Raw genomic sequence first — 12,692 nt, 5'->3', positions numbered from 1 at the left:
GCTGGGTTTACTCAGATGATGCAGCTCTTTCCCAGTCCTATTTTGAGAGCCTTCTAATCTAACCAGACTATTCATAAAGTTGTGCAGTAATGTATCAAACAGTGTTTCTTTGCTATTCATAAGGTTTTCCCTGGCCAATTCTTTGAGAAGTGGACGGCCTCTTCCTTCTTCCTAGTCTGTCTTCTATGTCAGCATGGTAGGACAAACCGACAGACAAGTTTGTCTCCCTCTGTTCCTATTAATGATCATTTAATTTCTTTCTATATCTACACATGGACTCTTCACTAAAGTAATGGTAATCTACCTACTACTACACACATGCTTCAGGTTACTCCTAGTTCTACAAACACATCCTTCTCCAGAGAAGAATATCCTCTCCTTTGCCTTTTTATATATTCAAAGTTCAGTTCTTAACTTAACCTTCTTCAAAAAGGTCTTCTAAGGCCTGTCCTTACCTATACTACTTTTTGTCCATTTAAATGTGTTGCTTTGAAACGTTGCTCTTTGGCTGTTTTACTTGTGTTCTCTACAGAGCCATTAGCAAAGTTCCGTGGCAATGTCATGACCCCTTCGACTATAAGCAAGGACACCCTATTAGCAAGGCGCATAGCCGGCACTGAGATCTAATTTTCTAAAGACAGTTCCACCAGAAACCCTGTAGTCAGGGCTGATTTTAGAGCTGAGGTATGCAAAGTACAATGTGAATCTGATTCATCAGGTGTCAAAAAGCTAGGAAAGGTTAAAAGGATACAGAAGTAATTCTGAAGGTGGTACCACTGACCAAATTTGGGACAACCTGAGCATCAAATAAATAAGGGCTATAATTGACTTTTAACATTTAATGGGGGGGGGGGCGGGGAATCCAAAAGTTCCTAAGCTGAAAAATAAGAAAACAACAAACATTTGTAACCACTGGAGACGACTAATACACTATCACTACCTGTTTTTCAAAAGAGTATTACACTACCACTTTTAGGTGGAACATATTCATTAACCAACTGAAGGGAGAAAAATGCCTCTTTACCAAAAGGGGGGGGAAGTGACACACCAGTATTTGAATGACAGCATTAGGAGGGAAATCACCATATCTAATTCAAATTGAAATAATTTATCCAGGCAAGGATCATCACGGATGCTAAACCATTAGAGAAAGATTACTGAGGAAATGCCTATTATTATGGTGCCTTACTATACCCCACAGAGTACATGCTAACTGCAAAACAAAAAATAAAATAACGTATGTTTACAATAGTGATCTGGCAGCAACCTCCTTATCCAAGTGACCAATATCAATACTGAAACGTCAATGGTTCAAACCTACTAGGAGTGGGACAGACAACCAGGAAATTTTGTGCCTTTTGATGTGATATAGTATGAAGTACACTATCTCACCTAACAGTCTTATAGAAAGTGTTTAATCAGAATCTAATCAGGTCTTTGGACCTAATAATCTCTGGCTTACAGAAAATACCAAAAACAAAACCCATTGCCACCAAACTGGAATCAAGTCATAGCAACCCTACAGAACTGAGCAGAACTGCCTCTTAGGATTTCCAAGTTGTAATCTTCACGGAAACATATTCTCCTGTGGCAGAGTGGATAGTGGGTTTAAACTGCAAATTTTTTGATTGGCCACTGAGTGCTTTAACCACTGCTCTTTAACCACCATGGCAACTTTAAAGAAAATACAGTGGATTAAAAAAAAAAAAAACCATAAAGCATAATGAAGAAATAATCAGATAATCAAGAATGTGTGACATTTTACAAAACAACTGACTAGGCTCTTCAAAAAGCATCATGAAAAAAAAGATGGCAGGACTGTTCCAGATTAAAAGAAATGAAATATGACAATATATTATACATAAGCTTTGATAGGACCATAATTAAAAACACAGAGACACCCACCCCTGAAAAAAAGAAAACCTCGCTATAAAAGACACCTGGTAGACAATTAAGAAATCTGAATACAAGTAAGTATTAGATGATATTAGGGAAATCTCATTCATTTCCTTAGGTGTAAGAATGGTTCTGTAGTAAAGAAAGAAAAATGTCCTTGTTAGAAGACATGAGCTAAATATTTAATGAATGTAGTATCATGTTGTCTGCGACTTATTTTCAAACATTTCAACAAATACATACACACATAAAATGCATATATATATATATACACATATATAAATAAAGCAAATAGAGCAAATTTAGGTTATAGATATACGGCTATTAATTATGCTGGGTTTTTTTTCAACTTTTCCAAATGATTAAAATTTTTCATAGTAAAAAGTTGGGAAGACTAAACAAGGTTGGGAAAAAATTGTGTGTGCGAGGTAAACTCCTTATCCATAACTTTGACTTAGCAGCTACTACTCATCATTTATCTTTCTGTAAGTATTTCCTGTCTGTACAAGTATACCACAAGTACCCTAAGGACAATTCAACACTTGAATTTTTAAAGAACCCACCAGCCAGTCAGTGGGAGAAAGATGAGGTAGTCTGCTTCTATAAAGATTCACAGCCTTGCAAACCCTGTGGGGCAGTTCTTCTCTGTCCTAAAGGGTCGCTGAGTCAGAATCGACTCCATGGCAGTGGGTACAAGAAGAAACACTCCAATGAGTACTGCTGTTCATAAGTAACAAAGTCAGACTCATGTTGTAAAATACAAGATCAGATGGACAATATCTTGTTAATATCAAGTACTGGCCAGGATAGAGGACAATATAAAATTTCTGTTGACGTAAGTTAAGAATAACCACTTTGGAAAACAACTTGGCACTATCAAAATAAACCTGAACACATACATATCCTATGACTCAAGAATTTCTCTCCTAGATGTAATTCCCAAGCGAAACTTTTGCATACAGGCACCAGGAAATAGGTACAAGAATATATTCTAAAGCATCACTGTTCATAACAGCAAAAACCTGAACAACCCAAATTTCCATCACCAGAGGAATGAATAAATATGATATATGACTTCACTGACATCCTATATACCAATGCAATAAAAAATAAATGAACTAGAGCCACATGCAATATGAATGAATCTCAAGAATAATGTTAAAGAAAGTGAGTCACAGAAGAATACATATGGTGATTTCACTTGTAAAAATCTCAAAAACATCAAAACTAAACAATACATTATTTAAAGAATCAAACATGGGAAAGCAAATGAATGATAAACACAAAATTCAGGAGAGAGAGTAACTCTTAGGTGAAGAACACACAGGCCTCCTGTTTTAACTTGTTTTACTGGTAGTGTTCTTTTAAATAAATTAGGTAAAGAGTATACAGGTATTTACTGTGCTGCATGTCTTTGAATCCTATGTATATTTTACTAATTATCTTTATTTCTACTCAAAATCTAATAAATAAAAACAACTTAGTGAAAGGAAAATAATTATATGGATTCTGTTTCTAAAGTACTAAGCCTAAAAAACCAAACTCACTGCCATCGAGTCAGTTCCAACTCATACCAACCCCTCCTTGGGTTTCTGAGGCAGTATCTCTATGGAAGTAGACTGCCCAGTCTTCCTTCCAAGGAGTGGCTGGTGGGTTTGCACCGCCAGCCTTCTGGTTAGCAGTCAAATGCCTTAGGCCCTACGCCACCAGAGCTCCTTCTAAGATACTGAGAACCTCAATTCAAAAGCAATACTCAATTATTCATGTAATAATTGCATTTACAGATTTTCTGTTTGTCTAGTCATATAATACAAAGTTCTAAGCACTCAAATGGTCAAACCCGTACCTACTACCAGTTTTTTTTTCTTTGAAAAAGAAGTCATGTGATGTCTAAAACCTAATGGCACATCCTTTCACTTATTTTACTCAATGATTTAAGCTTGTAGCTTGATGGATAAGACAATATGGATAACAGTAATAAGATGGGTAAGACCTTCAGAATCTGATGCAAGGAGATGCCACTTTGCACCTTTTATCAAAGGCAGCTCTGGTAGCATAGTGCCTAAGGCAGTTGACTGCTAACCAGAAGGCTGGCGGTGCAAACCCACCAGCCACTCCTCAGAAGGAAGGTTGGGCAATCTACTTCCATAGTGATACCGGCTCAGAAACCCAAGGAGGGGTCACTATGAGTTGGGTCCAACTCAACGACAAATAACAACATCAATAGCAGAATTATAAGCTATAGATTTATAATATGGAAAAGTTTCCATTGATTCCCACTTTATAATGAGAAAGGAAATTAACAAAGTCATTTACTTATCAGGAGCTCTGGTAGCATAGTGGCTAAAGCACTTGACTGCTAACCAGAAGGCTGGCGGTTCAAACCCACCAGCCACTCCTCGGAAGGAAGGTTGGGCAATCCTACTTCCGTAGTGATACTGCCTCGGAAACCCAAGGAGGGGTCGCTATGAGTCGGGGCCGACTCAACGGCACATAACAACAACAACAACAACATTTACTTATCATTTATATCCTAACCACCCTTTAGGAGCCTGATATTATAGCCCAGACAAATGTCACAGTAGACCTCAGGTAACAAGAGTTTTTAGGAATGCTTTCCAACAGATACCGATTAGTTCTGGTCTAGGAGCTCTGGTAGTGTAGTGCCTAAGGTATCTGACTGCTAAGCAGAAGCCTGGCAGTTCAAACCCACCAGCCACTCCTCAGAAGGAAAGCTGGGCAATCTACTTCTGTAGTAACACTGCCTCAGAAATCCAAGGAGGGCTTGTTATGAGTCAGGTCTGACTCCAAGGCAGTGAATTTTGTTTTTTTGTTTTGTTTTGTTTTGTTTTAGCAGGAAGAAGTCTCTATTGAGCCTTGCAATAAAACAAACAAGTTACTGGAGACAAAAACAGGAGAAAACTTATTTACAATGTATAATGTGGGAGAAGTTTCATGGAGTACCTCTCCAAATTCAACTATAGCTGCCAAACATACACACTTTGAGGAAGGCAGTTCCAGCATACAGAGTATGTAGTACCATTTTTTTTCAAAGCCAGAGACAAATCTGATACCAATCAAAAGAAACAAAATTAAAAAGACTTAAAATTGTTGAGCTGGAAGCATGACTTGTCCAACCATTAATTAAGAAATGCTTCATGTTAAAACCTGTGTGGTCAGGAGAGGTTCAGGATCAAACAGAAAGGGTTACACAGGCATACCTTATTTTACTATATTTTGCTTTACTGCACTTCGCAGATAATGTGGGGTTTTTATGCTACAAGTTGAAGGTTTGTGGCAACCATGTGTCAAGCAAGTCTACCAGCACCATTTTTCCAAAAGCATGTGCTCACTTCATGCCTGTCACATTGTTAATTCTCACAATATTTTAAACTTTTTCATAATGTTACTGCACACTTTAAACAGACTATAGTGTACTATAAACATACTTTTATATGCACTGGAAAAATAAAATTAAAAAATTTGCGTGTCTCACTTTATTGGGATATTTGATTTATTGCTATGGTCTGGAACCAAACCCACAATCTCTTCAAGGTATGCCTTGAAGATATTTATATTTATATTTTATTACATTAAAACTTTAATACTAGAGAGAATCTGAATGGTTGCTCTATAAAGTATCCCTCTTTCTACTGCATCTATCCAAATGGGTTTGCTGTTAATTCTGATGCCTCATTAATAAGTTATCCCATTATCATTTCTTCCTTCTTACAAGTGGAGTCGAATATGTGCTTAGCTATTGCTTTATGACGCACATCTCTATCAAATTTACCAAGAGTAAACCAAAAACTTCATTTAAAAAATAAACTATAACTAAAACTTTTTCATTCCACAAATTTCATTAAAAGTATCGATCATAAACTTTAATCTCCAAGAAAGTAACTCAGCGTTAAAGACCTAAACAGCTATTGATTCCCTACCAACCAAATGTTACTTGCTTTTTACAAGTATCATTGTCACATAATTCATGCTGAAACCCCAACATAAGTATTTATAATATAAACATGAGAGTGAAAGGAGATCCCCACTGACCACTCAAACCAACAGTGATTGGCTAACTATAAACATGAAATAGCATATGGACAGGGGCATGCATTCAGCCAGAGAGAGTTCAATCCTGGGCTTAGGTACCAACTCTGACACTATTCTATGTCCTCAAGTAAATAAAAATAAATTTTACAGAATATATATTGAAGAGTAGTTGAACAATATTTTCCTCAGCAGTAAAACTAAGAGGAAAAGACAGTACATCCATAACAGAGTATACTATTCAGCTATTACAAACCAAACAAAACCAAACTCACTGCCATTGAGTCAGATCCGACTCACAGCGACCCCTCCTTGGGTTTCCAAGGTGGTATCACTACAGAAGTAGATTGCCCAACCTTCTTCCTTTCAAGGAGTGGCTGGTGGGTTTGAACCACCAGGCTTCTGGTTAGCAGTCAAATGCCTTAGGCACTATGCCACCAGAGCCCCTATTACAATGGATAATGTAAATATAGCTATAACATGACACTCCCAATATATTGGTTAAGACACAAAGAATGGGCATGTTTTCTAAGATTATGTGTATTATGATGCCACTTTGTATTACATGCAAGTGTAGGCACATTTATGTATGAAAGAATATACAATAGTAGTGATGGTTATACAACATTAAGAAAGTAATAGTGTCACTGAATAGTGCATGTAAGAAACATAGAAATGTCAAGTATTGTTACATATTTTCAATAAAAATACACAAAAATGTTTGTAATAATACACACCAAAAATTCCACAGATTATATCTGGGTAATTGTTTTCACCTGTACTGCCTAATCTTTCTGTACTAAAAATATTAGTGAAACTATTTTTATTTGGAAAAAAAAATACACACAACCTCTCCTTCATCCTATCCTTTTGTTTATAAGGGCATGCAGTGTCCTACAACAGTTCCAACCAAACTCATCTAACTTAGGGTGATACCTGGTGAAAGTCACAAAAAATATAAGGAATTTAAAGAAGTATATAAAAAGGAAGGAAGGTTGGGCAATCTACTTCCGTAGAGATACCACCTCCGAAACCCAAGGAGGGGTCACTATGAGTTAGGTTCAACTGCATGGCATGAGTTTGGATTTTTTTTTTTTTTTTTTAATAAAAGGCATAATATGATTGTATCTGGTGGCGTAGTGCCTAAGGCATTTGACTGCTAACCAGAAGGCTGGCGGTTCAAACCCACCAGCCACTCACTCCTCAGAAGGAAGAATGGGCAGTCTACTTCCACAGTGATACCTAGCCTTGGAAACCCAAGGAAGGGTCACTTTGAGTTGGATCCAACTCAACAGCAGTGAGTTTGGTTTTGGTTTTGCCACTGATGATGAAGATGAGTTCCATAAACACCCTGTGTTGTCAAGAATTTTGTTACTATGAGGGAGAAAGTTTCAGAGGGCAGAGATGCACTGGAAGAAAAGAAATCCTTCCTTACTTTCCAGCTCCAATATATGCCCAACCAGATTTCTTCCTGGAGTTAATTAAGTTAATCACATTATTTTGTCACTGCTTCTTTGAAAACACCTGTTGCAAGAATTTGTTCATTTCTTCTCAAACACGTTAAAATCTTCCTTATAACTGGTTTTTGCTAGTATTAAATATGAGACTGTATGCTTAATGAAACCATTTACTGAACACTGGTAGGTGGTAGGTACTTGGCATGATCTCTTATTCATCTCTCCCTCAACCCCCTAGAACACGTACCATAAACCCCTTCTTAGAAATTGGGAAACAATTTACTCAAAGGACATGGCAGCAAATACTGAAACTGGGGTCTGACTCCAAACCCAGCCTCCTGGCACTGAACTCTATACTACCTTTCAACTTCTTATGCCTTAAAATAAAAAACCACTGCACATCATTCAACCCCTTCCCAATTGATCATTTAACTCAGGACAATACAGCATCTGCCCTATGTTGTTCACTAAAGATTTGAATGCAGAATTTGCTTTCCACTGCAGCCCATCAATCTCTTTTCTTCCATTTAAATGAACTGAGCACCTAGTATGTGCAAGGTCCTTCTTGTTGTTAGTTGCTAGTGGGTTAATTCCAACTCACGCCAACCCCACATGTGCAGAGAAAAACTGTCCCGTATGATTTTCAAGGTTGTGACCTTTCAGAAGCAGATCTCCAGGCCTATCTTCCAAGGTGCTTCTGAATGGGTTCAAACTGCCAACATTTTGGCTAGAAGTCAAGCACTGCAACCATCTGTACTACCCAAGACACTTAAAGAAATACAAAAATGAGTACAGTAGAGCTCCATCCTCAAAAAACTCTTACAAACTCCTAGGGTAAATAAGACATACAAATTACTATTATATAAGAATGGCTACTTCTAGCAAAGAACTTGGTTTTCAAGTAAAACTCAAGTTTTACTCCTTAAAAGGACCCAAATTTTCCTGAAAATTAAGCATCCTAAGTATTTCTACCTTTCTAAATACAAGCACAGTCTAATAATAAAAAGAGCTAATATTTATTAAGTTTGCCAACGTGCTGAAAGTTTTATGTACACTGAGAACTTAATCACAAAAACACTGAAGTTGGTACTATTAATGTACCATTTTAGAATAATGTAACTGAAGCACAGAAAGGTTAACTAATTTGCCTAAAATCACAGTCAATGATAGAGTCCAGATTCAAACGTAGCAGTCTCTCTATTCTACTGCCTGATACATTTATCTATTGATAAGCATTCATTGAGCACCTGCAGCATATGCAAAGGTATACTGGGAAATGAGAATAGTGCAGTGAACAAACAGCTTATTCATGAAACTGATCTTCTGACTAAAAGATAGATTATAAACAAGAAAACAAATGAGATAATAACAATGTTATAAAGGAAATACACAAGGTAGTGCCAGGAGGAACTGGGAATGGCTTATTTCTGTTATGGTATTCTGGATAGGCCTCTTGAAGTTTTGTTCTCAGTTTGTTCCCAAAGACAAGATGGCCAGATAGCCAGGCTGAGGACCAGAGAAGTGAGAGGTAGGGGGAAGAGAGATTATTCCCACTGAAGATAATCAGAGAAGTGACAAGGAAATACCTTATTTCATCACTGAATCACAAATGTAGAAAATAACTTAGGAGATGTTACTAAACTTGATCAAGCTTGATCAGATTTAGAAGACAGGTGATACCTTGGGTAAAGGAGAAGGTATAAACACAGCATCTGGATAGAGGAAGAAAGTAAGTTGTAACTAGAACAGATGCCCCGATTAGGGGGCTATAGGTGGCATAGTGCCTAAGGCACTTGACTGCTAACCAAAACACTGGCAGTTCAAACCTACCAGCCCCTCTTTGGAAGGAAGACTGGGCAATCTACTTGCCTCAGAAACCCAAGGAGGGGTCATTATGAGTCGTAAGAATCAACTCCTAGGCCATGGATTTTGGGGAGCTCTGGAAGCGTAGTGCCTAAGGCACTTGACTGCTAACCAGAAGGCTGGTGGTTCAAACCCACCAGCCACTCCTCGGAAGGAAGGTAGGGCAATCTACTTCCGTAGTGATACTGCCTTGGAAACTCAAGGAGGGGTCGCTGTGAGTTGGGTCCCACATGACAGCACATAACAACAACAATCCTGCAGGAACTCCCATTTGTTACCTGGGGAAATGGGAGGGCAGGGATAAACATAATCATACTATGCAGGGGGGAAATAACTTCTGCATGCACTTAGCTGCTAACCAAAAAGTTACAGGTTTAAGTGCATCCAGAGGCATCTTGGAAGAAAGTGTGACAATCTATCTTCAAAAAATTAGCCACTGAAAAAACTCCATGGAGCACAGTTCTACCAAGAATTGGCATGGACTTGATGACAACTAACTTTAAAAGGAGGAGCTCTGGTAGCATAGTGCCTAAGACACTTGACTGCTAACCAGAAGGCTGGCAGTTCAAATACACCAGCCACTCCTCGGAAGGAAGGTTGGGCAATCTACTTCCACAGTGATACTGCCTCAGAAACCCAAGGAGGGGTCACTATGAGTCAGGTCTGACTCAACGGCACATAACAACAACTTTGCAAGGCAGGAACAATAAGAAAACGAATTAAGAGACTACCATTCCTGACTTGGTGGGAAAGTTTCAAAAACTGGCCATGGGAGATGGTAATATGAATGAAGCAAAAAGACTTCTGTAAGAGCCACTCTGGATCTACCTGATTACAAGTATAGCAGTGGTTTACAGAAAAATACCTACAGAAGCGAACATGGACTCCTCCAATCCTATCATATTGAATAAAACCTGAATGTTTTCCAATGCATTTTTCTACAAACCCCAATGATTCAATGTTCCTTCTGCTAATAATATACATAAAAGAATGTTATCTATGCTTGATGAACATGGTTTATATTACTTTAGAAGCTTAAATGCATACAGATGTTGTTGTTGTTGTTGTTGTTATGTGCCGTCGAGTCAGCCCTGACTCATAGCGACCCCTCCTTGGGTTTCCGAGGCAGTATCACTACGGAAGTAGGATTGCCCAACCTTCCTTCCGAGGAGTGGCTGGTGGGTTTGAACCGCCAGCCTTCTGGTTAGCAGTCAAGTGCCTTAGCCACTATGCTACCAGAGCTCCCATACAGATGTTAGTACATAATAATTTACATGTTGTTGTTATGTGCTGTTGAGTCAGACCCAACTCATAGCGACCCCTCCTTGGGTTTCAGAGGCAGTATCACTACCGAAGTAGATTGCCCCATCTTCCTTCCAAGGAGTGGCTGGTGGGTTTGAAAAGCCAACCTTCTGGTTAGCAGTCAAGTGCCTTAGGCATTATGCTACCAGAGCTCCCAATAATTTACATAGGATTACAAAATGTCACTTAATTTTAAACACTCAAAGTCTAAACCACATTACTCAGAGGGTATATAATGTCCAAAAGCAAATCACTGTCCTTTGTTTTACATCCAGGTCTCACACAGGCCTCAACAAACTAGAATTAAAAAATTAATTTAAAAAATCAAAAGGACCTGTAACAGGTTTAACATGTTGAGTAGTCCCAGTGCTATTTTTAGAGCAAGCAAGCTTCTCCCTGTGCAACTTTTTTCAAATGATACTAACAAGGTCAAGGATCATATCCTAGCTATCAACAAACCCTACACAATTTACCTAATATCTCTTACAATACCCTAGCCACAAATGTTTGTGACCTTAAGAATTTTATTTATACATGCTTGTTTTCACATAATTATATATTTTACACCTTAAAATACTTTTATTACTTGTGTTTACAATTTTTATGTATTTTCACTCTATTTTTAATATGACATTGTTGAATTGTATTTCATCCTTTTTAAAAAAAAATAATATTTTACCAACATTTTCACATTCGTTGGCTAACTTGGGTCTCAGAACAATCTTGTGAAACGTATTAAGAAAAACTATCATTGTCCCCTCTGAGTATGTGGTCAGGTTGGAGCTCAGGGTTAACTTGACTAATTCAAGATCGCACAGTAACTGGCCTTACCAGAACTTCATACTCTTCTCGCCCCCAGGACACTACCTCTCTTCAACAAACATAGACTGTAACTAAGCCACGCGACTCCTGCCCTGCCGATATTGTGTCAAAATGCAGCAAGAACACTAGGACTTACTCTGCAGTAAACAAAAACAGGAGCACAAGCTTCCGTCAGGACCCCATTCAATGCTGGGTTTACTCCACTCACAAAACGCCCTTAAAGCATAACCCCTCAATGGAACCGCCTTTTTCACTCAATGAGACCTTCAGTAATAGAGAGATGACTCATCCCATTGGCTTATGATTGTTTAAATTAACAATTATGTATGCCAAATAAAAGAAACGAATTACACAGGCCCCTCTCCACTCCCAAAGTTGCTTAAGTGTCAAAGTACGGTGTAAAACACAAAGAAGTTGAGCTAGCAGGACCTACTCCCACCGTCAGTCGCCGCCCCCAGGCTGCCCACTTCTCAAAGCCCATCAGGTCGCTTCCGCTCTCCAATCCAACCGGGCCCAAAGTGACTACCCAGCCCCACAGGCCCCCAAGCCCGGGCCAGAGCCCCGCCAGGAGCGGCGGTTGCCATGACCTGCACGGCTGTGGCTGTTCCCATCCCCTGGCGCTCCCACTTGCCCCAGGTGTCCCGAACACCTGGCAGCCCCTGCCCAGGTAGAGGATGTAGGGAAGGAACCAGCCCTTAAAGCGGCATACTGGCGTGGCTGGGGTAAGTCCGTTTCCGCCTCCAGCTCACGTGGCCGCGACCGACCGCGCCCCCACGCGGCGTCCAGCGCGGCCTCTGTCCCAAGGGGACCGGGACCCCTGGAGTCCCGAGGGGGCGGCGACGCTGAGGGTCGGGGGGGAGGAGGAAGGGCGGCCAGCGCGCCCGCCAGAGGAAGAGGAGGAGCGCGTTCCGACCGGCTACGAGGGCGCGACGCGAGAAAGTGGAGCGGGTCCGACAGCGGCGCCGCGGGGAAGCAGGCGTCTACCTGAGAGCAGAAGTACGAGCCCTGGATGCCCAGCTTGATGCAGGTGGGGCACTGGAGCTTGGCCTCGCTGCTGCAGCCGTCTGTCTCGCACACCCGCGTCTCGACAGCCGCCATGCTGCCTGCTAGGAGCGCCTCACCGAAGAAGAGGAGGAGGAGGGAGGGAGGAACGGCCGGCCAGAGGGGAGGGGGTGGGAAAGGAGAGAGAACGAGCCGGGGGAGGAGCTCCGCCCGCCGTGGGCCTGGGCCCGGAAGGGGGAGGAGCGCCGGTCAACCCCAGGCCACGATGCGCGCTCCGCCCCCACCTCGCGCGCGCGCAGC

The 12,692-nt window shown here is 40.4% G+C and overlaps 1 protein-coding gene across 1 annotated transcript in view; it reads right to left on the bottom strand.

The window, feature by feature from the left end:
* Positions 1–12,488, bottom strand: part of METAP1 (methionyl aminopeptidase 1) — a 136,633-nt gene extending 124,145 nt beyond the window's left edge. The window contains exon 1 of the mRNA XM_007948849.2: positions 12,375–12,488. Within this exon, the coding sequence (XP_007947040.1) occupies positions 12,375–12,488 (114 nt within the window). The remainder of the gene's footprint in view (positions 1–12,374) is intronic.
* Positions 12,489–12,692: the final 204 nt, after the last annotated feature.

This window comes from Orycteropus afer, unplaced genomic scaffold, assembly GCF_000298275.1.
Source record: "Orycteropus afer afer isolate SDZICR_OR568_19922 unplaced genomic scaffold, OryAfe1.0 scaffold00229, whole genome shotgun sequence".
Classification (NCBI taxonomy): Eukaryota; Metazoa; Chordata; class Mammalia; order Tubulidentata; family Orycteropodidae; genus Orycteropus; species Orycteropus afer.
Note: the sequence above shows the minus strand (reverse complement) of the source record. Positions and strands in the feature narration are given on the sequence as shown.